Source organism: Sander lucioperca, chromosome 5, assembly GCF_008315115.2.
Source record: "Sander lucioperca isolate FBNREF2018 chromosome 5, SLUC_FBN_1.2, whole genome shotgun sequence".
Lineage (NCBI taxonomy): Eukaryota > Metazoa > Chordata > Actinopteri > Perciformes > Percidae > Sander > Sander lucioperca.
The window spans coordinates 21,100,373-21,125,880 of NC_050177.1; the positions used below are offsets into that span (position 1 = coordinate 21,100,373).

Here is a 25,508-nt window from a genome sequence, read left to right on the forward strand (position 1 = left end):
GACTACAATAGAGCTGCTGCTATAACGTGCACAAAAAAGATATATAACACAATAGAGGAAAGGGAAAAAGCCAAAAGGCACAATATGAGCACTTTAAATGAAGTGATGCGGGAACAATGTAAAAAAGCATTCACAAATTTGTAACAGATTTGTAAATAAACATTTTATAACAGAGGGTTTTACAAAATATCATCACTCTTTTTTACAAGAATGAAACAAAGCAGCAAAATGAAAGAATACAAGCTTTCTTGTACTAAGGTCTATTTCAAAGAACGCAGTGTTCAGATGTCAGATTTAACTTTTCATGATGGTATTACAGATGGCTCTGATGGCCGTTTGAGTCACTGGTGCTTTGGATGCTTTCTGTCTCTTACACCTGGCTCTGGTCACCAGACGGACATGAGACAGGAACAGCTCTGCTGACGGGGCTCCACTCCACAACTCATGGATGTACGACGCCAACAGGAACAGCCCTGCTTCTGGAGAGGAGAAAACAAAAAGGCTTCATTCATTTACACTACAATGTCTTACAACTGAGTCATATCTGGCTTAAAATAAAAATGTATACTCATGTTTTTTGTCTTAATATTTCATTGTACTTATCAATTAGGCGTATCTTCTTTGGCTGCATGGTTGCATGAGAGGATGTCAAATCAAAGTTTTTCCTCATGCTTACTGCAAATGTGCCTCATATAGTGCTATATGATTGAACGGATTGAATGTGTTTAAGCAAAGCAACTGATTGCATTGTTTTGTACGAGCACCACCTCCCTAACACTTGCTATTTGATGGCAACTATAATAAATGTTGCAAAACTTATGTAATTTTAATTTGAAATAAAAGAAAAAAAAATCTGGATCTGTATCAAAACACACGGTGAGAGCGGTCATGGGACACATGTCAGATTTCTTTCATTCAATAAGTTTAATAGTTCATAAAAAAACAGCAAAACCGTTTTTTCTTGCAATGTAAAAAAAAAATAATCATGGATCCAGTTCCACATCAAACAAATTTCACTTGTTCATTGGGGCATAGCCCAACTTTTCACAAAAGATTTTTTAAGAACTGGGACCCTTAAAGGTGCAGTATGAGTTCCTGCATGGTTTCGGCGTGATTTCATTTTTGTCTCAAATCGTAGGCATCTCTCCTTGATCCGCTAGCTGCCTGGTCCCTGAACACACCGTGAAACAGCCCGGTCTCAGGAGACAACACAGGGGTCGTAAACGTCAAACAAACACTAGAGGCACAGGATAGGCACCGAAATACAACAAACCACTCCAGCCAATCACCGACAAGATGGGAGGGGGTGGGGGTTAGTGACGGCCGACCGTCGGCAGAAAAGCCAGTCGACTGATCTGAAAATACCTCAAAACACACTGAGGCGACACCGACTTGAGCGTACGCTCTGCGCGAAACATAATACGTCTCCATAGCAGCAGGCGGCGCTTCTCTGTATTGTTTCCATTAACAGTCTATGATTGTTTCCCATGGGGGGGAGGGGCGAGCTTGCTCTGTTTTGTTTTGAATTTACTTGGAACGTCAACAGAAGTAACGTCATGCAGGAACGCATAGTGCACCTTTAAATTATTTTATGTCTTAATGTCATTTACCAATTCTACATATCCAAATTTGTTAAAAGTTTGGGCAGCCCTGCTCTGAAAGTCTCTAAGTCCTGTGTTTCAATACAACAGAGATCTTTTAGTAGTGTGGATTGGAGACGTGAGTTTTTTAAGTGAGGCCCAGTTTGTTTGCATTGTTACAGTATTGATATAGTACTGTTTGGTATACAGTAGCAGTCACAGATGGAGTCTGTGAATAAGGTGGCAGGCTCTTACCACGTATAGACGGATCACGTGTGGCTTCTGGCAGGCAGGCAGAGACGACCGCCTGATGCAGCTCTGGAAGGTGGCCTTGGCTCTCTAGAAAGCGTATCATAATGTTGGTAAACAGCTGGAGGACTTCCACTCTGACTGAAATGCTGGAGTGACACTGAGCTTCAAAGGCCTGATGGTAGAGTCGAAGGATGTCTGCTTTCATGCCGGGATCGAGTAGCACAGCATTCGCGATTTCCCCGTGTGTCATCACAGCCTTTTCGACCCAGTGCAAGAACTCTTTTGTTCTGTTTTCATCATACAAGTCCTCCACCAAGCACCTCAGGGACCACTTGGTGAGCAGGTGTGCAGCATCACTTGCCAACTGAGCTGGCTGGGGTTCAGAGAGGGGAAGCACAGGCTCCCAGTGAACAAAGATACTGCTGAGGTAGAATGTACACTCTGTCAGGAGACTCTCTTCTTCTTTCTCAGTCTCGGCCTCTTCTGCCAGCTTCTCTTTTCGTGGACGGGCCTGGGAAAAGGAGCCTTTACCTCTGGCCTTGTCCTTCCCCATCCCTGAGGAGGAAGATGAACAAAACCATGTTAATGCCATTAAAGATACAAAGAATGTGATTGAAGGAAAGAATGATTTAGATACCGTGAAGCGGAACAAAGATCTAAATTCTCCACTGTTTGTAATAGAAAAAAACGATGACAGAGTCCAGAATGTAATGTCATCACTGTAGACTATGAAAATAATGTCATCACATGTAACAAATGTCTATTAACTTGCCTCCAGAGAAGAGAACACAGGGTCAGCAAAAGAACATCCATCCTGGAGCACTTATTTACCAGAGCTGGTGTTTGGCTACAAATCACTCAAATTAAAGAAAAAATAATAATATAAAATACTTTTTTCCTCCAGTATCAACAATCTTTAGTCAGTAATGTAATGATCAAGGCTATGTAAAAGCCCCATTTGAGCAATAGTGTGGACATGACTTCTGAAACACATGAATTATGAAATGATTAAACCTCAATTGCAAACACTGCTACAACGTTATACAACATTATAGGGTTTCATGACAATTGGTAGTATATGTCAACACCTAGACACACCTATGTATATGTCTATCATGTTCATGCTGGTGAGTTTCATCTTGTGATGGACATTTCTCTGTGATGCTGCCCTTTGTGTAATGAGGCTGATGTTATAATTTGGGAGTTTTTGTGACAAGAGTTATAGTCTTTTGCTTCGATACCTGTTGCTTTGAAAACTCACACATCAAAAGGCTTCCTGCAAGACATCTTCTGACAGCATTCAATCTATCTCCCTTTCCATTAGGGGTTTACAGTATTTTGTCCACCCATTTGACAGTAAGATAACCATTTGTAAAAACCTTTTCCGGGCGTGATAGGATTTGTTGAAGGACACACTTAATGCCACTCACCGAGCAATTCCTTCACTTTGTGCTTTTCAGACAAGGCTTGGATTTGGGTTAGAAGTGGCGTGTTGCGGGACAGGGAGGCCCAACAGAGAAGCAGAGTGAGGGCTTCGGCACAAGAGAGAGGCTGTGGGTGGAGGGTTAGCCGGTCAGCCCGTTTGTTTACACTGAGAGCTGTCCCACGATGCTTCAGTACAGAGCAAAGAGTTTGCAGAAACAGGCGGAGCTGAGCGGCCTTCACACGCAACCTGACAGGAGGAGATCAAACAAACACTGACATCCTTGACCAAAAGACAGTTAACATCCATCATGTCATTTGTCATTTATATGTATTATTAAAGGAACACGCCGACTTATTGGGATTTCAGCTTATTCACCGTATCCCCCAGAGTTAGATAAGTCCATACATACCCTTCTCATCTCCGTGCGACGACACGCACGGAGATGAGAAGGGTATGTATGGACTTATCTAACTCTGGGGGATACGGGGAATAAGACAAAGTCCCAATAAGTCGGCGTGTTCCTTTAAGTGCCTGAAGAGTGACTTGAAACTTACGTTAAATCACATTAACATTTTCACTGCGATTGCGTACCACTGTGAACGTATTTGGTAGTAATGGGGCTTTACCTGAGGTGTCTGCTGATGGTTGATGCCACACACAGGAATTCACCGATGAGGGGGAGTGGGAGACACTTCACTGAGCTCTGAGCTTTCTCCGCTGTAGATGAGGACGTCTTGGCTCCATCCTCCTGCTTCTCCTTCTGCCCAAGGTTAGTAAACCACAGCACATGGAGCAGATCTATGATGGCACTCAGCAGCTGCTGGTCTAGATTCCTGAAGAGGATAAGAAGTACCGACTTATGTAGAAAATACAAAACCGGCTGAAGAGATTTTAGTAGTAATATAAATGATAATGTCAAAATAAAGAGCCAAAATTAAGACTGGACCTTACTCCCAGGCATACCTTTTTTCAACCAGCTGGGTTATCCAGGTTAGGAGTCCACAGCTCTTGGTGAGGTTATAAGCTGCTCTGGTCAAACGGGCGGCCTGGCACAACACCCTGATAATCTGTGCCTAGTGGAATAATACATGTGAAAGAAATGCACATTAGACATATCTCTTTTCAGAGCATCTTGACTTTACTATAACGTGTTGCATCATTGTGATTCCCAGTGTGTACCTGGGAGTGTTCATCACACAGGGGGCTGCTGCCGAAGCCTAAAAGGGTCTGAAAGATGCCTTGTTGTTCACACAGCTCATAGCAGTGTCCATCACTTATCCCTTCCTCCAGCACACTCAAAATCCACTCACGTTCCATTTTATGCTGCAGGGAAAAAAAACAGTCATACTCTCAGCGCTGACACCCTGTTAGAAAAACTAACAACTCTTCTTGTTTCTGTTAATATTAAACTGTTTGCCTGATAGAAAGCCAAAATACTGCTAACGTTCTCACGAAATAAATCCTGGGAGCCACTTCCTGACCTTGTGGGAGACAACATCGACTTTTGTATTATGACTTCATTTTCACTCATAGAAAAAGCTGTTGTAGAAGGCTTCGGTCAGTCATTTTCTGTACTTTGCTGTGAGTGCTGTAAAATTGACTCTACTTGCAAGTAAACGAACTTTGAGACAATGTCAGTGATTCTGTCCATTCCTTGATAAATAATTATCCTAACAACTTGGTCCTTCGAGCCGGAGCCCAACATCCTCCTTTACAGAAACAGATGATATCAGTCTAAAAAAGGTATGAGCTGAGCAAAACAAACAGATGAAGGTTAAATGCTGTTGACACAAGAAGAGTTTATTTGGACAATCATTTATTTTTGGCTCGACCGCACCGAGGCAAGGCCAACCCTATAAAAAGTCTGTCACTGACTGAGTGATTAATACACCATTGGCTGGAATAAGTGGCGATGTTACACCATTGGCCGTTGCTCTTCAACAGTGTCGTCTTTGCCTCGGGATCAATCATCTGATCCGCTTCCTCAATAAATACGAGTTTGTTGTTGCTGCACAATCCTATATCTGTAGGGTGTTGACAGTTTGAGGCACAGGTTATAGAGGAATAGCTTAGTGCGTAGTGTGAGCGCAGCGAGTGTGTGGTCGAGTGAGAGAGAGTGACAGTGGACAGCTGTGGGCGATCAGAGCTGAGGAAAATGAACAGTAAAGTTGTCAAGTCGTAGTGAATGTACAATGTAGGTTTCAGTTTGACTATGAATAAATGCTGCAGCTCCGATAGACCCGAGTAAAGTAAACAAAGTCTCCCCTGAATCAGGAAAGTTTTCTAGCCATGTTTTCTGTAAAACCAACATTTGAGCCTGTGGGCATGTTTATAATTGTCATGCGATGCAACCTAGGTCTGGTCTGTTTAACAAAGTAACTCAAACCATTGCCTGTCCACTCTGTGTTGAAAACTGAAATAGCACATTAACACTTTAGATGAGTGATCCAGAACAACACATTGTTAAAGTGCTCATATTATGCTTTTTTTTGCTTTTTCCCTTTCCTTTATTGTGTTATATATCTTTTTTGTTCATGTTATAGGTTTACAAAGTGAAAAAGCCCAAAGTCCACCCCAAAGGGACTTACCATCTCCAACAGAAAACACTGTTCACAAACTGCTCCAAACAGCTCTATCGTAGTCCAGCCTTTACTTCAGAGACAAACGTGGTCACTTTGTAACACACGTTATAATGCTCGCCTAGCTGCTAGCATGGCACACAGTCATGCTCTGCTTCTGACTGGCTAGTAGTCCTTACCTAGGTACTGTCAGGGCACGCCCTCATACTCTGCTTCTGACTGGCTAGTAGTTCTTACCTAGCTACTGAGCATGTGCGACTCCCAACAAAGATGGAACAGAAGTGAGAGGTCTCACTCTGTAGCTAAAACAGCGAGCTCAACACACAGGGTGAAAAGAGGAGCTGCAGCAATGTGCAGTACAACAAAAATATGATGTTTTCTGAAAATTAAACCACATAAACCTATTCTGATATAACCTCTAAATACAATTATGAAACCTGAAAATGAGCATAATATGAGCACTTCAACCATTTTATACGATATCCTACTTACATCTATCCCTGTAACAATTATAGGCCACAATTTAGCCCATTGACCATACACCGTCCAGCCATATACTTTCCACCTAGTCTTGTTTCAGGGTAGAATTCACTAGTCGTGATTAATGACTTGCAGTACATGATGACAAAAACAATGTTTTCAGCAGGATAATACTTTACCTCCAAGTCAAAGCCATAGAATAGCTTGAAGAATTCAGGGACTCTCCGGAAGTCCAAACTCTGATGGGACAGCAGAAACCGGTTTAACACCATATACATGTGGTCCTCTGGGAAATCAGGAAAAACAAGGAAAAGGGTCAATGATCCTGAAGGCAAAAGAGGTTATACAGCAGGCAATACTAAAGTATATACTGTTTATAGAAATGCAACAAATCAAAGCATTCAAAAAGATGAAAAACTAAATATATTTTTTAATACTGCAGAGTTCCTTGTCAGTTCAGTAAGTCTTAAACACGTCCTAAACAAATACCACTATGGTAGTGATGTCCAAATGAAGCTTCATCAACAATTAGGTGAATTTGTTGACCCCCACTAGATGGCGCTCTTGGTTTAACCCTCCTGTTGTCCTCGGGTCAAATTTGACCTATTTTCAAAAAGTTTCTATATCACAAGTTTGGGTTTCTTTGAACCAAATTGTCCAAAAAAATGGTTCCATACAACGGTCTTCACAAGTAAAATAATTGATCAGTTCACTACTTTTATTGAATTTGGATATTTTCTTCAATTTTATAGCATTTGAAAAAAAATTGAAAAAAGTGACAAAAATATTGGAAAAAGCTTCAAAAACGTGAAAAAAAAAGGGAAAAAAAGTTAAATAAAACGCATAAGAAATCGACAAAAACATCTGAAAAAGTGACTAAAGTGTCGAAAAGACAACCAAAACATTGAAAAAAAAGTTTTATATTTTGACCCAGAAAACAAAAAGTTGCATGGGCAACGGGAAGACAACACAAGGGTTAAAGAAAAAGGCTCAATGAATGGCAACTCAGTGTGCTTTCAACCCTTTGTTGAACAGAGAGCGCCATCTAGTGGGCTCCGAACATGAAGAAAATGGTCCATGAAGCTTCATTTGGCCATCACACTAACTTCATGCAAGTGTTGAGGGTTACACACCAGGTTTGAGCATCTGCTGAGCCACTTTGGTGATGTAAGTGGTCAGGAGGAATGGAAGTTTTTGATTCGGCTGTCGAATTCCATTCTTCACTGTGTCCATCAAGTACAGCAACTGTTTGATAAAAAAAAAAAAACTGGCTCATCAGTGTTTCTGGAGGTGATTTCTACACAAATACTCACACGCCACCTCCATCCTACTTTACCTGTCTCTTCTCTCTGAACCGGGCACCCTCCAGGTGTTGGTAGAAGCAGCTTAGCACATGGTATGCTGCCGCTCTCACTTTTGGGTCGTAGCTACTCAGAGCCATTACAGTTAGTCCAAGGGCATGGCTGGATACAAACCTGAGGCAGTCAATCACACACTCTGTCACAAAGAAAAAGGAGAAAATAGAACAGTTATAAAGCAGTGATAACCTTAACTGATTAGGAGCTATTTCAACAGCAATGAAATATACTGACCTGGCTGCAGTATGGTGCTGAATAGAGGCAAAAGAAAACGAGGATCATACAAATTCCCGAGGTCCTCTAATGCCTTGTTCCAGTACATCAGCTCCTTATCGCCCTATAAGAAAGACAGATTTAGATATTAAAGGTTAATCCAATCCACAACAACTCAAATAACAACAAATATGTTTTCTCACTTATCGCTTTATCTGCTAAGTTTTTAGATATCCATCTCTGAGATTCCTGCAGCCACCCTATCACCCTGGAGTAGGGCTGCACGATACGAGGAAAATATGCGACATTGTTGAATATTGCAATAACGATATTAATGCGATGTATAAACAGATATTAAAATGTACTCGGTTTTACCTTTCTGCTGCTTTCAGTATACTGCTTAATAGAACTGAACACAAAAGCCACCATAAAAAAAGAAAAGAATGATAGCTACATTTTAAAGAGCAGTTTTCTACTGGTACTCTCTTTCAACCAACTAAAAGATGCAATGTTTTTATTGCAATAGAGGAGGATAGAACTTCATTTGTGAAGCTCAAAGCACTGAAAAATTACATACGAAACCATTTCCTTTCTGTATGGCTTCACTTCACCACAGGTATTTGAGAAAATATATTGTTTTGTGATTTGGGTGAACTAACCCTTCAAGGGTAACTTCCTATAAAAATGCTGTTCTGAAAAGTAAATATGATGATGATGATGATGATGATGAAGTATCGACCTGCAGGATGATTCTGCGTTGCTGGGGAAAGTGTGCAATCGTGTGGAGCATCCTATCAGTTTTCAGCAGCGCCAACAGGTCGTCTGAGCTGGCTTGCTTCCACAGGGAAGCTCCGAGGCTTTTCCTGGTCTTGTGGTGCTCCACAGCTGCTGGCCCCCACACGAAGGATCTGCAGTTGAAAAACACATATTCAGTGTTTGAACATAACAAGTGCACTTGTTGCATGTACAGCATACAAATATGTAACTTACTGAAATTTCCGTAGACTGACGTCGTTTCTTTCATATTCCTGAAGAAGCAGTAATAATTTCTGATCTGCAAACCAAAACAAGATGTTAGAGGAAAGAAGGACAACTAACACACTAACATAAAGAGCCCTATCTTACACCCGGCGCCACGCAGCGCAAAGCCCGACGCAAGTGTCTTTGCTAGTTTAAGACCGACACAGTTGACAGTTTCCCGTCCAGCGCCCACGTCGTTTATATAGAAAATGAACCTTCGCCCATCTTTGCGCCCATGGGCGTGCTGGTCTTAACAGGGAGGTGTGTTCAGGTGCATTCTGGGCGTGCTGGTCTTACAGGGAGGTGTGTTCAGGTATATTCTGGGCGTATTGCTATCTTGAGGCAGCGGGAAGTGATCGCGCCATTGACCAACAAATACCTGGTCTAAAGTCAATAGCGCAGCATTTCATTGTTATTTTAACAGCAAATTAGTAAAATGCGCCTAGGCTTATGCACAGCGTGCGCACACTATGCTTGTTACACACACAGGGACGCACAGCAGCACACAAATATGCAAAAGATTACAAATAAAAATATTACGGTGCAAATCCTCCATCATAATAGCAATGCGCCAAGGTCCAAACGCGCCTGGCTTTTAAAGGGAATGGGAGATGACACTCTGATTGGTTTATTGCATGTTACGCCCAAAACACACCTATGAATTAATGAAGACACTAAGTACAACCCTTTAGAACCATGCGCCCGGCGCACGGACCCTTTTTTCCACCGTAAAACTAGCAAAAGTGGATTTGGACACGCCGTAAACGCACCTGCACCATGCGCATCACGCCGTGTGCTTAGATTGTTAAAATAGGGCCCAAAAATAGTCAGATTTCCTCTTTCCCGTTTTACCTGAAGTACTCAGTGTGACTCCATATGCTCCCAGGAGTACAACAAAGTGACTGCTGTTACAGATTGTTGGGCATTTCTTCACCAAACAGAGAAGTAGGGACACTAATGCTTCTGAAATGACAACAAAATAAGGGTGTTTGTGTTCAATAATAAAAATACATAAGGTTTCAGGTTTGTGGTTTAATAATTTTCTCCATTCTGTTCTGCTTCATACATACCTTTAGCCTGACAGCCGCTAGGCTCTTCATCAGAGTCCAACATGGTGGGCAAGAACAGAGAATGGCTGCTGGTCATCATGTGAAGGGTGGATAAGGGAATCAGATCCTTCTGGACCTCACTGCTACCGTACATCACTTCCAACAGTTTGCTCAGTGTGTTCAGGAAGTGGTGATCTCTGTAGCGATATCTACAGTGGAAGTAGATCTTGTAGGTAACTGATTCAAGAGAAATAATCTGACGAGACACTTGAACAAACATCTAGCAGAATGGATTTAGACTTAGTCAATTGACTCAAACATTTAATCGTGATTAATTGCATGATTGAACATAGTTAAAGGAAAAATCCGGCGCAAAATGAACCTAGGGTTAATAACACGTGTGTACCGAGTCGACCGTTCTCTGGGATTTGTTTTCATGCTAATCGAATGTGACTAGTTTAGAAAGACAGTACCGTCCACGTATACAGGCGGGCGCCATCTTGGGAAAACAATCACGACCAGTCGAACGACAAACGCCGTGCAACGTGAGTTAAACTGAATGCACGTTGCATGGCATTCGTCATTCGACTGGTCGGACTGTTTTCCCAAGATGGCGCCCGCCTGTATACGTGAACGGTACTGTCTTTCTAAACTATTTATAAGCTAATAAATAAACTTTATAAGCTAATTAGCGGTTTGCACTAAAACTGGTCACATTCAATTAGCATGAAAACATATCCCAGAGAACGGTCGACTCGGTACACATGTCGACGCGGTACACGTGTTCACATCGACACTACATGCAAATAACTTTAGTCTTGTCTAGAGAACCATCTGGAAGGGCTTTGAAACTCAACTTGCCATTCAAAAGATCCTTTTACTTTATCTATTTCTGCTCAAGAAAGTTTGTCTCTGCTAGCCATCCACAATGTTACTGCTGCATCGCCTCCTGATTTCCCAAACTACGGAGCGGCCCAAGGTCTAAATCACAGAACGGGTGTCGTTAATCGCACGCCAAACCAATTAGTGGCATTAAAAGGGATTTGCGGGGCGCCCGGATAGCTCAGTTGGTAGAGTGGGTGCCCATATATAGAGGTTTACTCCTCGACACAGCGGGCCTGGGTTCGACTCCGACCCTTTGCTGCATGTCATTCCCCCCTCTCTCTCTCCCCTTTCATTTCTTCACCTGTCCTGTCAAATAAAGCCCTAAAAATGCCCCAAAAATTATGTAAAAAAAGATTTGGAATGGGATTTGCGTTGACTCTTTACTATCACGTTCATTTTAACAGTCCTAATTTAGACAAATATCTTACTTCAGTCCAGTCTTGATAAAACCGTTCCATTCAGATGCAGGGATGTCTTCAGCTGATTTCTGTGTAAAGACGGAGATTGTAGATTAGGGAATGCATTTAATAAAAATATAAAATGTACAGTACGTGTGAGGATAATTAACCCACTAGGAGTCCTTGCAGCCTTTCCAGGATGCTGTGCTCCTGCTCCGACCGGGAAGTAGTCTGATTTTTAGAGTGACTGTAGGCGGCTGTGAGACACTTGAAGGCAGCAGCGGTGACAGACTTCCTCCAGGTTTCTTGTTCGTCTGGGCAATCAGCCAGTTTCTCAGTGATAACATCTACTAGTTGCCACCTGGAAGAGAAAACGACATTTAGCTAATACCTCGTGACACTGATAATTTACTTACAGTAAGAAGTTAAACAATACCTTTCAAAGCTGTCCACTTTTTGAAGAGCATGGGGCAGACTGCTGATCAAGTCCCTGGTGTCCTTGATGTTTGCAGAGAGCTTGATCAGACTGGCCAGTGTTTCAGCATGTTGGGCGTCTGTCAGGTTTCCCAGAACACATTGGGACAATTTGGCGAGCAGTGCTTGCTTCAAGGCCTTTACAACCTCTTTTTGCACTATAAAACACAGCAGTTGAGCATATGTAAATGAATATACAAGAGGAACTTGAGAGACAACAGAGTGACATTGACCCTGGTTCTGTATGCTTTAAGACAATAGAGAACTTCTTTTAGTACAAACCATCTTTGGGCCTGGCAGGATCCTCTCTAGTTGCCACCTGTAGGTAGGTGTTTATTAGTGGAAGGAATGTGTCTGTCTGGTCTGAGAGCTTCTCCATGTTTGCTGGCTCTAGGCACCACATCTCAAAGCAGAGGCGGTGTGTGGAGCAGTTGCGCAGCAGCAGGGAGCTGATGGCCAGAGAGTCTGGGAGAGGCCACTGGAGACAGTGCAGCAGCACATCTGTGTGGATGAGTTTGGCACTGCCTGACTCAGTAGACAGAGTCTGCAGCAGGAAGGCCTCCAGCGCCGGGCTGGAGCAGGACAGCAGCAGGGTGCTCAGGCCGCGCAGGTGTGCCTGAGATAGAAAGATGCCGTGGTCCCGGGAAGGCTTAGCTTTAGACTCTGTGAGGATCTGCAGCGCTGCACGACCATAGACACTGAGCTGGGCTTGTGTGCCCTCACTGCTGGGGGAGATCAGGCTCTCCTGGGGGAGCAGCAGCAACTTGGAAACCACCTCGCTGAGACTGCACGGGTCCATGTGGCCGTGCAGAGACAGGAGGGCCTGGAAGGGTCTGGACTGTTTCTTGGCAGCCTGGGAGCCCTGCTCCGTCAGTTCCTTGAGCACAGCTTTTTCTATAGCCCCCATGTAGCTACACACAAGCTCCAGGTGACCGAGGTCACAGAGAGTGGGGGCGCTAGTCTTCAGCAAGGCCAGAATGTCATCATTAAGCTGGGCACACAGGTGCTTTAGCCTGACGGGGTTCAGAGTGTGAGGAGGCAAAGCGGCCAGCTCCAGAGCCAGAAACCACTGCTCCAAACACGGATGCTTGAAGATGGAGCCAAGGGCGGAAACAAGGATCTAAACACAGAGGGTGACATATTAGAATCACTAATATACATAGATTTAAAAAATTAAATAATTTCCAATCGAATAAAAGTCAGTGTAAAAGCTACATTTTTCCCAACCTGCTCTTTATTAGCTTCTGCTGTGGACGACTGGTCGGTTTCCAGGAAGAGGTCTGATCCTTCTTGGGAGTTCTCAGCTGCTGGCTCAGAGGTTGTAGTCTCCTGAAAGCCTTGTAGCCTGGTCACCAAATCCAAGAGTATGCCCATTAAGGTCTTCAGAGGGGCCGTTCCTATGTCTTTGGAGAACTGCGCAGAAGGATATGACATGTTGTGTAAACATTTTTGGTAACACTTTACTTGAAGGTATCTACATAAGAGTGACATGACACAGTCATGAACACATGACACTGTCATGACACATGAACCCTAACCCTGACTCTAACTTGTCATGACAAAAACTCAATGACGCTTACTAAAAGAAGGGTTATGTCATAAACGTTTATGACTTGTTTATAATGTTTATGATACGTTCATGACAGTGTCATGTCACTCTTACGTAGATACCTTCAAGTAAAGTGTAACCACATTTTTTAACTTGGTAATTTACTGAATTGCTTGTTTTGTGCTCTTACCGTGCCAAGGTTTTCCACTGTGGATCTAATGTAGAGTAAGATCTGCTTGACTGCTACGGGGAAATCAGCCAGCAACATGGAAGCTAGACTTGCTTCCATATTCTTCCTGAAGGCGTCCTCAAGCAGTGCGTTCGGCCCTCGGCTATACGCAGCTTTCATCAGTGCAGTGAATGAAATGGGGTTTGACGATCCATCTGAGTGGCATTCAGAGGACTTGAACTGAGGAAAAAACGAGAACCGTTATTTTCTACATCAAAACAATTTTTTTGTTAAAGGTCCCATGGCATGAACATTTCACTTTATGAGTTTTTTTAACATTAATATGTGTTCCCCCAGCCTGCCTATGGTCCCCCAGTGGCTAGAAATGGTGATAGGTATAAACCGAGCCCTGGGTATCCTGCTCTGCCTTTGAGAAAATGAAAGCTCAGATGGGCCAATCTGGAATCTTGCTCCTTATGAGGTCATAAGGAGGAAGGTTACCTCCCCTTTCTCTGTTTTGTCCGCCCAGAGAATTTGGCCCACCCATGAGAGAGAGACATCATGGCTTTGAAACGAGCAAAGTGGCAGTTGGTCAAGGCCACACCCCCACCCTCCACCTTGCCCCCCCTCTCTCCTCCTCAATAGCTACAGACACAGAAATGGCAGTACTAAGGAAAGCTCATTGTGGGACTGGCTCTAGTGGCTGTAATTCTGCACCAAGGCTGAATTTCATGACAGAGACTTCAGATACAGTATTAGGGGACCACTAAGGTCTATATAAAAGCATCGAAAGAGCACCATGTCTTGGGACCTTTAAACAAATCTCTGGGTTCCATCAAAAACTTACCAGTTCCTCCCGACACTGCTGTGGTAGCCATTTGGAGTAATACTGATGAAGGTGTATGATGGAGGGATGAGGAGAAGCAGAGAGTCCTGCAGACACCAGCTCTTTATCGTACTGCAGCAGAGCCAGACAGAGGGGGAGCGGCTCTCTCTGACAGTGCAGCACATCTGAAAGCACCGCAGACAGGTACTCAAATACCACCCCTGAGAACAGAAAAGACAGATGGTTATCAGCATTACAACATACTATACAATTTGTTTAAAAATACTTATCAGGGAGGAGAAATCCCCTCTTGAAGCAAAAAGGACAAGCTGTGGTCCAGGGTAAAGTTGCACTTTTGATACAGCAAATTACAAAAGTGTCAAACTGCAATAGAAATGTTTTTAGGTTTTAAAAAAATGTCATGTAAACGGTTGGCAAGAGTCATTGGGGTGGTGACGGCGGAGTGGATATGACATGTGCCTTTGGTGTGGGAGACCCAGGTTCGATTCCCACTGTGATACATCAACCAATGTGTCCCTGAGCAAGACACTTAACCCCTAGTTGCTCCAGAGGCAATTGCTACATATATAGCAATTGTAAGTCACTTTGGATAAAAACATCAGCTAAATGACATGTAATAGATCTCGATATGGGATCGCAATAAAATTCAGGTCGATAACGATGATTAACTTGGACGTATTGTACTCGATTTGGATAGATAGACAGATCTAACGGCCTATCACACAGCAGAAATAAATGCCATTCCATTTCAGAAGGTGGCGGTAATGCACACCAAAAGTTGTTTGCCAATCGCCAAAAAACGTCAATAGAAGAAGAAGTTTTTGGCTTGCCCATCAAAGTACACGCCCATTTCCTACTCAGAGCATTGTTTGAGCTACTGCCGGTGAAGAAATGAGTGGAACCGAGGGGCATGGGCACGAAAGCGACGGTGAAAGTGAACTTGCGTCATCATCCAAAGCTGAGGAAATTGTTGACAAAAAAGGTAACAGGACGTCAATTATATGGAAATGGTTTGGATATCAAAAGCGACAAAATATGCCGGTCGGTGTCGACCAAGACGGGAAACACAACCAATTTTTTGTCAGTTGAAAAAATACCATCCCAGTGAACACAGCGAGAGTTTGAAAACGCGGGCCCATGTTAACGTTAAGTCTGCCCACAAGTTTTGTCCAACGTCCTAGTGGTTCTTCTGCTGTTAGCAGCGCTAGCGGGGCTGAAAAACAATAATCAATCGTGTCGTCTTTTGCGACCATTGCCCCATATGAAAAAGTGAATGTGATAGTAGTCACAGCTTTTAGTTTTATTTACATTATTTGCATTTACATTACTAACTTGTACTGTTTTGTTAAAAACTTGCTGCATTATCAAATTATATATCGTGATAAATATCGATATTGATCAATATGGAAACAATTATCGTGATCATATTTTTTGCCATATCGCCCAGCCCTACATGTAATGTAACTGTCTACACTAGAAAATGTGGAAAGTACCTGAGCTTTCTGGAGGGCTCCTAAAAAGCCATGCGCTGTGGAGAGGTGTATAGTCTGTGCTTATGGTTATGATTATCACATATACATAATATTTTTATTGGGTTCACAGTTTGTTGTCTATTTTGTTGTTATTTTATTGTATGCTCTTGAATATTATGGTTAGTATCTTTTGGGGGTGGGGGGGCGTCATGTTGTGAGCTGTATGTTTTGTTTAAAAAAGAAAACTTAATCATAAAAACAAAAGTTTTTAGGTGTGCATCAACTCTATAACAATTCCGCAGTCTGTGTATGGTTCCAGCCTCTTAACCATTCTACAGTTGTCTCAGTGGAGGCAGAGGGGCTTTACCCTTGTCTGCTGGCAGTTTGTTCCGGGCCTCCAGAGCAGCAGGTACCGCCACGCTGAAGGGGAAGGTCTGGATAATCAGGTCTTCACTCAGAGATGGCCCGAGCTCCTCCATCTCGCCTTCATTACCCTCCATAATGACATCCAGCATGTCTAAGACATCTAGAAGATATTGTCGGAAAAAAACAAAAAAAGTTTCACAGACATGCTTATGCCTGGAAGAAATTAACTTTGATTCCATCTTTAAAATGCTCACCGTCTATGTGTGAGACTGGGATACTGGCAGCGTCGCCCTCCTGGCTACTCAGGTTAGCTTGCAGATAAGCTGCCTCCTGGACCAGGCTGGCCACCTTATCTGTGTATGTGTAGGAATTGCACACCAGTTTCACCAACACCTAGAGTAAGAGACCAGGAGTTTATTATCAATTATAACTACCATATCAGAATTCACAACGTCCTATTTTAATAATAATAAACTTTATTTCTATAGCACCTTTTATACAGAGAGTGTAGCTCAAAGGGCTTTACAACAACGTGGAGAGACCACAAAACAAAACAAAAATCACATTAAAACAATAAAATCAATTAAAACAAGTGCAGACACTTGTGTGATAAAACCAAACAATCAACTGAGCATCAAACAACAGAGGCAGCAAATATTAAGAACAGAGGAAAAATCAAAACAACACAACCATGTTAACTATAATAAATAAAATAATACATTTAATTATACATTTTGTCTAACCAACAGTATAAGAGTAACAGACAGACATGCTGACATTGAAACACAGATGAATGTACATGGGCTCACCCTCTCCAAGAACTGGATGACCGTGTCCTGCTGGTGTGGTTCTACTCTGGCCAGCTGGTCGAGCCAGAGCTCAAGCTCAGTCCAGGTGTACTCAAACACCCCGCTGTCCTTTAGCACCTGAATACAAGGCAGCAAATACAAAATACAAGTTTCAGCACTACTGTATTTGGTAAAGTTTATACAAGACTTTTGCGGGTAAATATTAACGAAAGAGAAATTTGCCCATGCTCTTACTTCATAACATGCACTTTTGCCACAGTAGCATTACACTTGAGGCTCTTTCAAGTAATATGGACCAGCTACTTTTTTTTTTAATAATTGTATGGGCATTTTTAGGCCTTTATTGACAGGACAGCTTAAAGTGCTCATATTATGCTTATTTTCAGGTACATAATTGTATTTAGAGGTTATATCAGAATAGGTTTACATGGTTTCATTTTCAAAAAATACCATATTTTTGTTGTACTGCACATTGCTGCAGCTCCTCTTTTCACCCTGTGTGTTGAGTTCTCTGTTTTAGCTACAGAGTGAGACCTCTCACTTCTGTTCTATCTTTGTTGGGAGTCGCACATGCTCAGTACCTAGGTAAGGACTACTAGCCAGTCAGAAGCAGAGTATGAGGGCCTGCCCCGATAGTACCTAGGTAAGGACTACTAGCCAGTCAGAAGCAGAGTATGAGGGCGTGCCATGCTAGCAGCTAGGCGAGCATTATAACGTGTGTTACAAAGTGACCACGTTTGTCTCTGAAGTAAAGGCTGGACTACAATAGAGCTGTTTGGAGCAGTTTGTGAACAGTGTTTTCTGTTGGAGATGGTAAGTCCCTTTGGGGTGGACTTTGGGCTTTTTCACTTTGTAAACCTATAACATGCACAAAAAGATATATAATACAATAAAAGAAAGGGAAAAAGCCAAAAAGCATAATATGAGCACTTTAAGACAGGAAAGGGGGGAGAGAGGGGGGATGATATGCAGCAAAGGGCTGCAGGTCAGACTCAAACTCGCTGCGGTAAGGACTGAGCCTTTGTACGTGGGGCGCACGCTCAACCAGGTGAGCTACCCAGGCGCCCCACCAACTACTTTTCTTAACTGTAAGGACTAAATTGTTCCCTGATGTAGCTGAAGAACTGCTAACATATGCTCTAGAAATTATGCTGTGCTCTCAGCTGGAAAAGAAATGGTCCATACTTTCAGAACCAGCATCCGTGTGGAGGTCTTCAGGTGGCTGCTGCTGCTGCTGACAAACATCTTGAGGAGGAGGTAAAGTACGGACTTCTCTCCAGACGACGATTCTGTATTTGCAACATCCTGGGAAGAAAACGGCCGTATGCAACACAAAACAATGTTGATTATAAAGCGACAACTTCTAAACAACGTCAGTGACAATGACAGGGTGAACAGTGAAATAAAACCAACAGTGTAACTTCGTCACCTGTATGCGGAACCAGGAGAACTTGCTTGCAGGGAGATCTAAGGCCAACTGCAGTATCTGATACTGCAAAACTGGGGGAACTTCTTCCCTCATGCCTTTCTCTGACACGATCCCTGGAGAAGTAAAAACAAAAAACCTACTTTGAGGGTTTGGTGAAGAACCACCAGCATCACAACTTGAAACATATAACTTGTATATGACCTCAACGATTAAAAAAAGGCATCACCTTTTAGGAGCTTGCTGAAGTCAAATTTGCACTGGCTGACCAGATGTGGCACTGTTTTCTGGTAAAGACATATGACCTGAAGAATCAGAGTCTTCAGCAGGATCACCTCGGCTGTCTCAGCAACTGCTGAACACAAACAAAACATAGTCAGCCAAATGTCTTTGCTGGCCGGCCCCTTTACTTCATGGGACTGATTAGAATAAACAATATACTCCATGTAATGTAAATGTTATTACCAGGCACTTCGTTTTTATTATCCGTCTGTTCCGCACTCCCTTCAGTTTTGGCCTTATTTTCTTCACTGTCCGTCTTTTCCTTCTTGCTGAGTGACTGCCACTTTGAAACTATGCTCGTTATATCGGGCAAAATCTAAGACGGAGCATGAAAAGTGGAGACTTGAGATCTTTAACGGTGCATCATTACTACTTTGTGGGTATTAAAGGTGCTCTAAGCGATGTCACGTGTTTTTTAGGCTACAACATTTTTTGTCACATACAGCAAACATATCCTCACTATCTGCTGTCTGCCTGTCCCCAGAACACACTGTAAAAAAACACGGGCTCTGTAGACAGCCCAGGCTCCACAAACGGCAACAAAAACAAACTGAGCCAACCTGCACCACCAGACATAAACAGTGTTCCAGCCAATAACTGACAAGAAGGATTTGGGGGTGGGGGTTGGGGGGTTAGTGCGCGGAAGGGAGGGGGAGGGGACGGGATGAGGAGGAGGGAGGGGCGAGCTAGCCTCCGTTTTGTTTGACAATACTTCGAACGCCAACAAGAAGTGACATCACCCAACACCGCTTAGAGCAACTTTAAGGCAGCACTTTCCTGAGCTTACCTTGCTGAGTGTCTCCCTGTACTGCTGCACCAAATCCCCCATCATGCCAACAGTGTATACGTCTGAGCTGAGCCACTCAGACTCATCCAAAAGATACTCCATATTCCTATTGGCTCTTTTCAAGATGAAATTCATCAGGGACAGAGTTGTGAGCTGCACTGCTGTATTGGCAAGCTGTCAGATACAATCAACCAATGTATTATTTCTCACGTGAAAATCATATTAAAATGCAATTTCAGTGTAATGTAATCAGTCAGTTCCTTCAATTTATGCATTGAAAAACAGTAATAATGATATTTATAAATATAAAGATTTATAAAGAGGAGGGCAGTGGAGGAAGTGGAGATATTCTGACAATACATGACAAAGTAGTGTCGATTGTGTTGCACATTGTGTTCAGTGGTACTGCAGCTACAGCGCTGATTAATCCATAGTGTGAGGCTCATTCACTTACACTGAGGCCCTGTGTGAAGAAGGTCTTGTTACAGACGGGAGGAAGAGATATCACCATGATCATGGACAGCAGGCGAGGGAGAGGGATGGCCTCACGGGTTTGAAAGACTGTGGAAATCTCTGGCTGGGCTTCGTAGATCTGACATATGAAAAGAAAAAGAAAAAATGAATAAACAAGCTACATATGAGCCAACGCTGAAGGAGCCTCATGAAAATCCAATCTACTAGCAAGAATTACCTTTTTAAGTAACTTGACATTGTCCTGCCAAGCACTTTTAAGGCGGGGGGTGTATGAATACTGAGTCTCCTGAAAGAATCGGGCCAGCACGTCAGGGCTAGCCTTCAGCACATTTACCACCAGATCTGTCACCAATTCATCCTCTGTGGCCTGCTTCTGCCCCACCAAGAACTGAAGCAAGACAATGTTGCCAGCTCTGGGGGGGGGGGGAAATAAAGTCCTATGATCAGTATGAGGAGTTTCCAGAAGAGTACAAGGTATACTTGACACTTGACTGATTACATACCTGCCAGCTGTGCCAAAGCTGGCATCATAGAAGCTGATACCATGCTTACGAGAGCAACACAGATCAAGAAGGAAGCCGTGAACAAGTTCCCGGATGACAGATAAGCCAGCATGCTCAGAGTCCTCTAACATCTTAAAGAAAATAAATAACATTAAGATCCCACGGGTTAAAAAGCACATTGGAATAACAGAGCCTTTGCTTAAAAAGTTAAAAAGCAAATAACTCACTCTGTCATCATCGGTGGTTGCATCCACAATCCCATTCCACTTGTACAGAGATGCTATGGTGGCCAATACAGCAGGTGTGAAAAAACGCACTTTCTGTGTTTTACTTATGGCCTTGTTAAGTACAACCTGCAGCGAGACAAAATCAAACAAATATAATGATCAAATCCATAAATGTATTGATTTTTAAATGGAAAGTGCAAACTGCTGAGCGCTTACTCTAGTCTTCAGTGTGGACAAAATCAGGTTGACTATGGACATCCTGTCCTCCTTCAGACCCGTACTCAGGATCTCTGGCAGGAGTTCTGACACACCAAATATGTACATGAGATCAAAACACCTGATAGAAGAGTAAATGTGTGTTGTGTAAATGTGAATGCATGTCTAATTATTATTACCTTTGATTTCTAATATCTGTCCAACTGTAGCATTATCTCCAGACACCAAAAAGGACAGCACAAACTGGATGAAAGCCATGCGGACATCTGGTCTCCCCTGGAGAATCCACAGAGAAGAATGTAAGCATACGTATCTGCAGAACCCAACAAACATGCTGAAAACTGGCAGGGCAAATGCTACAGCACACCCTCTTATCCTTTCTCTTTGCCAGTCCAGAAAGAGCTTTATTGACGTGAATGTGACTAAGGATCTCTCTGGCAGCTTCCGGACCCTGAGACACCAAGGCAGACAGGAGACTGAGGCACTGACGGACAAACCTGTGCACAACAGAAAACACAACATGAGGGTCATGGGCAGAGCGCACATTTCAAACTGGGCTTAGGGCTGACATTTGAAGTGTTTCCTGACTCAGAAAAAGCCTCTTGGGGGTGGGGGGGGGGGTGACTACTAGTGATGGCGAACTGAAGCTTTCTGAACCAGTGAAGCTTTCAATCCAATTGTATCGAAAAAAGGTTCAATACTCGAAGCTTCAGAACTCTATGAGGACATCTAGTGGTGGAAGTTAAGGATAGCATTGTGTTACAAACTGTTTCACAGATATTATCCATGAATGTCTTTGAGTCGAAGATGAATACATTTTTAGTATGAATTCATGGATAAATAAATAATGACATAAATAACTAAGCCTATTTGGGACTTTGCGTAAGTAAAAATGTAATTGTCTTCTCCACAAAAAAAAACAAAAAAAACCATAAAGTTAGGATTTTGGTTGTGTTTGTAAACAAATACATCAATTTGGGAGGGAAATGAATGAAGAACACATTGCACACACATTTCTGTGATTATATTGAGTACGTAGCCTAGACTAGAGCAACTTTCTACTCGCTATAAACTCTCTTTTATAAACTTTCTACTCGCTATAAACTCTCTTTTATAAACTTTCTACTTGCTATAAACTCTCTTTTATAAACTTTCTACTCGCTATAAACTTACTTACAATAAACTCTCTACTATAAACTCTCTACTGGCTATAATAATCTCTATAATAATCTCTCTATTAACTAACTTTCCTGACTGTTGACTCTTCTACTGCAACAACCCACAAAGACGCACCCAGTGAACCGCTTTGAATTCAACTTCGAAGCAGTCACGTGGGGGGGTGTGAAACGAAGCTTCGGACGTCACTGGTCACGTGATTATCACAAAACGAATCAAGCTCCGATACAAAGCTTCATTCCAAATTGGTTCATTTCTTCGATACATGCCTCGAAGCAGGAGGTTCACGGGTAACATCACTAGTGACTACGCAAGACAGCAAGCGTGACCGGTTTGCATACAGTAACGGCAATGAGTCTGTGTTACCTTATTTGACAGAGATCTATGCATATGCCTGTTATTTCTGACAATTTGATATTAGAGATGGCCCGATACCGATTCTGATACCTGAACTTGCGTATTGGCCGATACCGAGTACCGATCCGATACCAGTGAGTCATATATTTTATTATGTTTTAACAAGTGTATACTATTATCCCTGTATGGATGTGATATTATTTCTATCTTTGTTGTCGGTCTGGCTCAGGTTAAACTCTTTGTGAAACATGAACGCCCCAGAACTTTCTTCTATTCTGCAGTTTATTAGTTATTAGTTATAACGGAAAAAGAACATAAATAAACTACTTTAACGTAGATTTTCTTTAGGGCTTTATTACGTGGTATCTGATCGGTGCATTAACTCCAGTACGTCCCGATACTGGTACCAGCGTTTTAGGCAGTATCGGAGCCGATACTGATACTGGTATTGGTATCGGAACATCTCTATTTGATACAAAACTGTCTATTACTGTCTATGTAATTTAAATTAAAACCCCAATTAACAAAACTACTTGAAAAATAATGGTGACACTTTACTTGAAGGTATCTACGTAAGAGTGACATAACACTGTCATGAACACGTCATACACATTATAAACAAGTCAAACGTTTATGACATAACACTTCTTTTAGTAAGTGTCATTCGGGTTTTTTATGGTTATATTATTATTATCACGTCATTTAGCTGACGCTTTTATCAACAACTGCTATATATGTCAGAGGTTGCATGACTCTGGAGCAACTAGGGGTTAAGTGTCTTGCTCAGGAACACATAGGTTGATGTATCGCAGTGGGAATTGAACCCGGGTCTCCCACACTAAAGGCATGTGGCATATCCACTGCGCCATCACCACCCAGAGTTAGAGTTGAGTTATGGTTATGGTTAGAGTTAGGGTTCATGTCTCGTGTTCATGACAGTGTCATGTCACTCTTACGTAGATACCTAATACCAATACCAAAATAATATGAATATTTAAATACTAGTGGTAAAATCATCGGGAGAGTCCGACAGCCTGACTCTGAGCGGTAAAACTGAGATTAGCGAACCTATTCAAGTTTATGTTCTGCTTGTTCAACTGTTTGGTAAGCTGCTATTAAGGATTCTATTTTTTTCTCTCAATTCTTATAATTTCGGCACTGTTCATTTCCCTTTTGGTGCTGGCTAAAACCTTTTTGGGGTGCGCCAAAAACTCCTCTATGCAGGAAAAACCCTGTGAGGTCATTAAATACCAACCTGTGATTTTCTGAACTGAAAGATCCCTGCAGAAGTGTCATGTAGCTGGAAACTGTCTTTTTCACAATGGCATTGCCAACCATGTTGAAGTGGGACAGGTCACTGGCTGTCCTTAGAAGAATCATCTCCAAGCTCTCAAAAATCGGCACCAACTGGACAGAGGCAGGATTGGATTAGCGCTTTACATGGCCAAAAAACAGGGAACCTTCCTAACCATTTAGTCCCATCTAGGGGTGCATGACATATCGAGTCAATATCGTATATTATATTATATTATATAATATTCAAGATTAACTTTATTGTGCCACATCATGGGGAAATTTGTTGTGGGCACTTAACCCATGCTGCAGCCATAGTAAAAACAAATAAACACAGACAGCATGTACAAACAACAGATACGGTGCAATACCATACAACAGATATATATATATATATATACCATCAGACATATGGTCCTGATGGTGTAAAAAAAACCCAACATTATGTCATGCAATGCATTAGTTAAACATTACTCAAAATAAATCAATAAAATAAGTAAAAAAAAAAAAAAGAGAGAGAGTATTATATTATATAATATTATAATATTATTATATTATAGTAGACATAGACAATTACAAATCTCCATTGTCATGCAGGCCTGTTCTGCCTTGTACTTGCGGCTATTTAGGAGCTTAACAGACACTGGGATAAATGAGTTTTTGAAACGGTTAAGTCTGCAGCGAGGAACTCTAAACCTCCTACCGGATGGCAGCAGCTCATATTCTGCATGCAGAACGTGAGACGTGTCGCTAACAATTCTATTTGCTCGTCGCAAAGAAGTCTGTTCATAAATACTTTGCATGGATATCACATTGCGCAATATTATATTGAAATTGTATGTAAAGTATGCAATATTTTTTTATATTTATGGTTTCTAATATGTCCTGTTCTGTAGACATGCTCTTTATTTATTTTATACTGTCCAACCAGTACATGTCCTGTTCTGTAGACACTCTTTATTTATATATGTTATACTGTCCAACCAGTACATGTCCTGTTCTGTAGACATTCTCTTTATTTATATATGTTATACTGTCCAACCAGTACATGTCCTGTTCTTTAGACATGGTCCTTATTTATTTATTTATTCATGTTGTACCAGTCCAACATGACAGTCAGTTGAAATAACCCTTGTGTTGTAAGAACACTTCCCATAAGTTTAGTAATTTTACATACGTTTAAAAATATCGAAATTAATATCGATATCGCAATATCACATTGTCAATATCGTGCAACCCTAGGAAAAGTACTTACCTCACTCTCTACATGCTTTTCTCTCTCTAGCAATTTGAATATTTCCGCACACTCCATAGAGATCTTAATATAACCTTCAACCACATCATACAGGTCAGAGCAGGGCAGCTTCTTAGCGGTTGATATGAATATCTCCAGACCTGCAGGCGATATGAAGTCAGTGTTAGCCGAAGGAAAACAGACACTGGCAGGTAAGCTGGTGCTCGAACTGACCATACAAAGTGGATGGACGGATAGGTGACTGAACGGAGAAATCATTCATATGACTTAGTATCACTTTTGTGAGATGTGTGTAACAAACTAAACGTTACATATACACTCACCCTTCATGGCTGTGGTGGGTTCCTTTAGCATGGCTTTAAATACAGTCCCATTGAACTCCGGAACTTCTTTTTTTACCGGAGTGTTTGACTCCGCCGAGTCCTCGCTGTGGCGCTTTTTACCCATTTCTAACGCATACAAAACAGATATTAATGACTAAGTTTGTCTTACTCCCCTGCCATGAAACGTTTCTCACAGTTAGACCCACGTTGTGCTACTGTAAACAGAAAGCTGTCCAACGAAATTGTCATCCGGTCGGAAACGT

The 25,508-nt window shown here is 42.1% G+C and overlaps 1 protein-coding gene across 2 annotated transcripts; it reads right to left on the minus strand.

Moving 5' to 3' along the window:
- Positions 1–141: 141 nt before the first annotated feature.
- urb1 (URB1 ribosome biogenesis homolog) lies at positions 142–25,508 on the minus strand. 2 transcript variants are annotated; one of them, XM_031297454.2, is made up of 39 exons: positions 25,246–25,508; positions 24,923–25,062; positions 23,630–23,781; positions 21,209–21,338; positions 21,021–21,117; positions 20,842–20,927; positions 20,626–20,751; positions 20,399–20,529; positions 20,113–20,308; positions 19,876–20,013; positions 19,422–19,595; positions 18,818–18,950; positions 18,582–18,704; positions 18,356–18,468; positions 18,112–18,231; positions 16,927–17,043; positions 16,372–16,510; positions 16,119–16,277; positions 14,280–14,479; positions 13,454–13,672; positions 12,942–13,127; positions 11,997–12,834; positions 11,677–11,872; positions 11,415–11,601; positions 11,271–11,329; positions 9,979–10,166; positions 9,761–9,871; positions 8,879–8,942; positions 8,628–8,796; positions 7,910–8,012; positions 7,654–7,814; positions 7,451–7,562; positions 6,497–6,603; positions 4,438–4,581; positions 4,222–4,331; positions 3,885–4,091; positions 3,263–3,504; positions 1,836–2,387; positions 142–479 (listed from the first exon to the last, which is right to left on the minus strand). In XM_031297454.2, exons 1-39 carry the CDS (start codon positions 25,367–25,369, stop codon positions 295–297), a joined length of 6,738 nt encoding a protein of 2,245 aa, XP_031153314.1. In that variant the 5' UTR covers positions 25,370–25,508; the 3' UTR covers positions 142–294. The 2 variants fall into 2 exon arrangements, with proteins under 2 accessions (XP_031153314.1, XP_031153313.1); XM_031297453.2 differs by having other exon boundaries at positions 18,582–18,707.

Bases quoted from the DNA above. Each gene is read 5' to 3' on its own strand.
- urb1 (XM_031297453.2), bottom strand. From the start codon at position 25,369: ATGGGTAAAAAGCGCCACAGCGAGGACTCGGCGGAGTCAAACACTCCG. The intron at 20,014-20,112 runs GTAATTCTTGCT...TTCATATGTCAG, and splicing joins ATGTCAAGTTACTTAAAAAG to ATCTACGAAGCCCAGCCAGA. The intron at 14,480-16,118 runs GTAAAGCCCCTC...TTCTGTTCTCAG, and splicing joins CAAACTGCCAGCAGACAAGG to GGGTGGTATTTGAGTACCTG.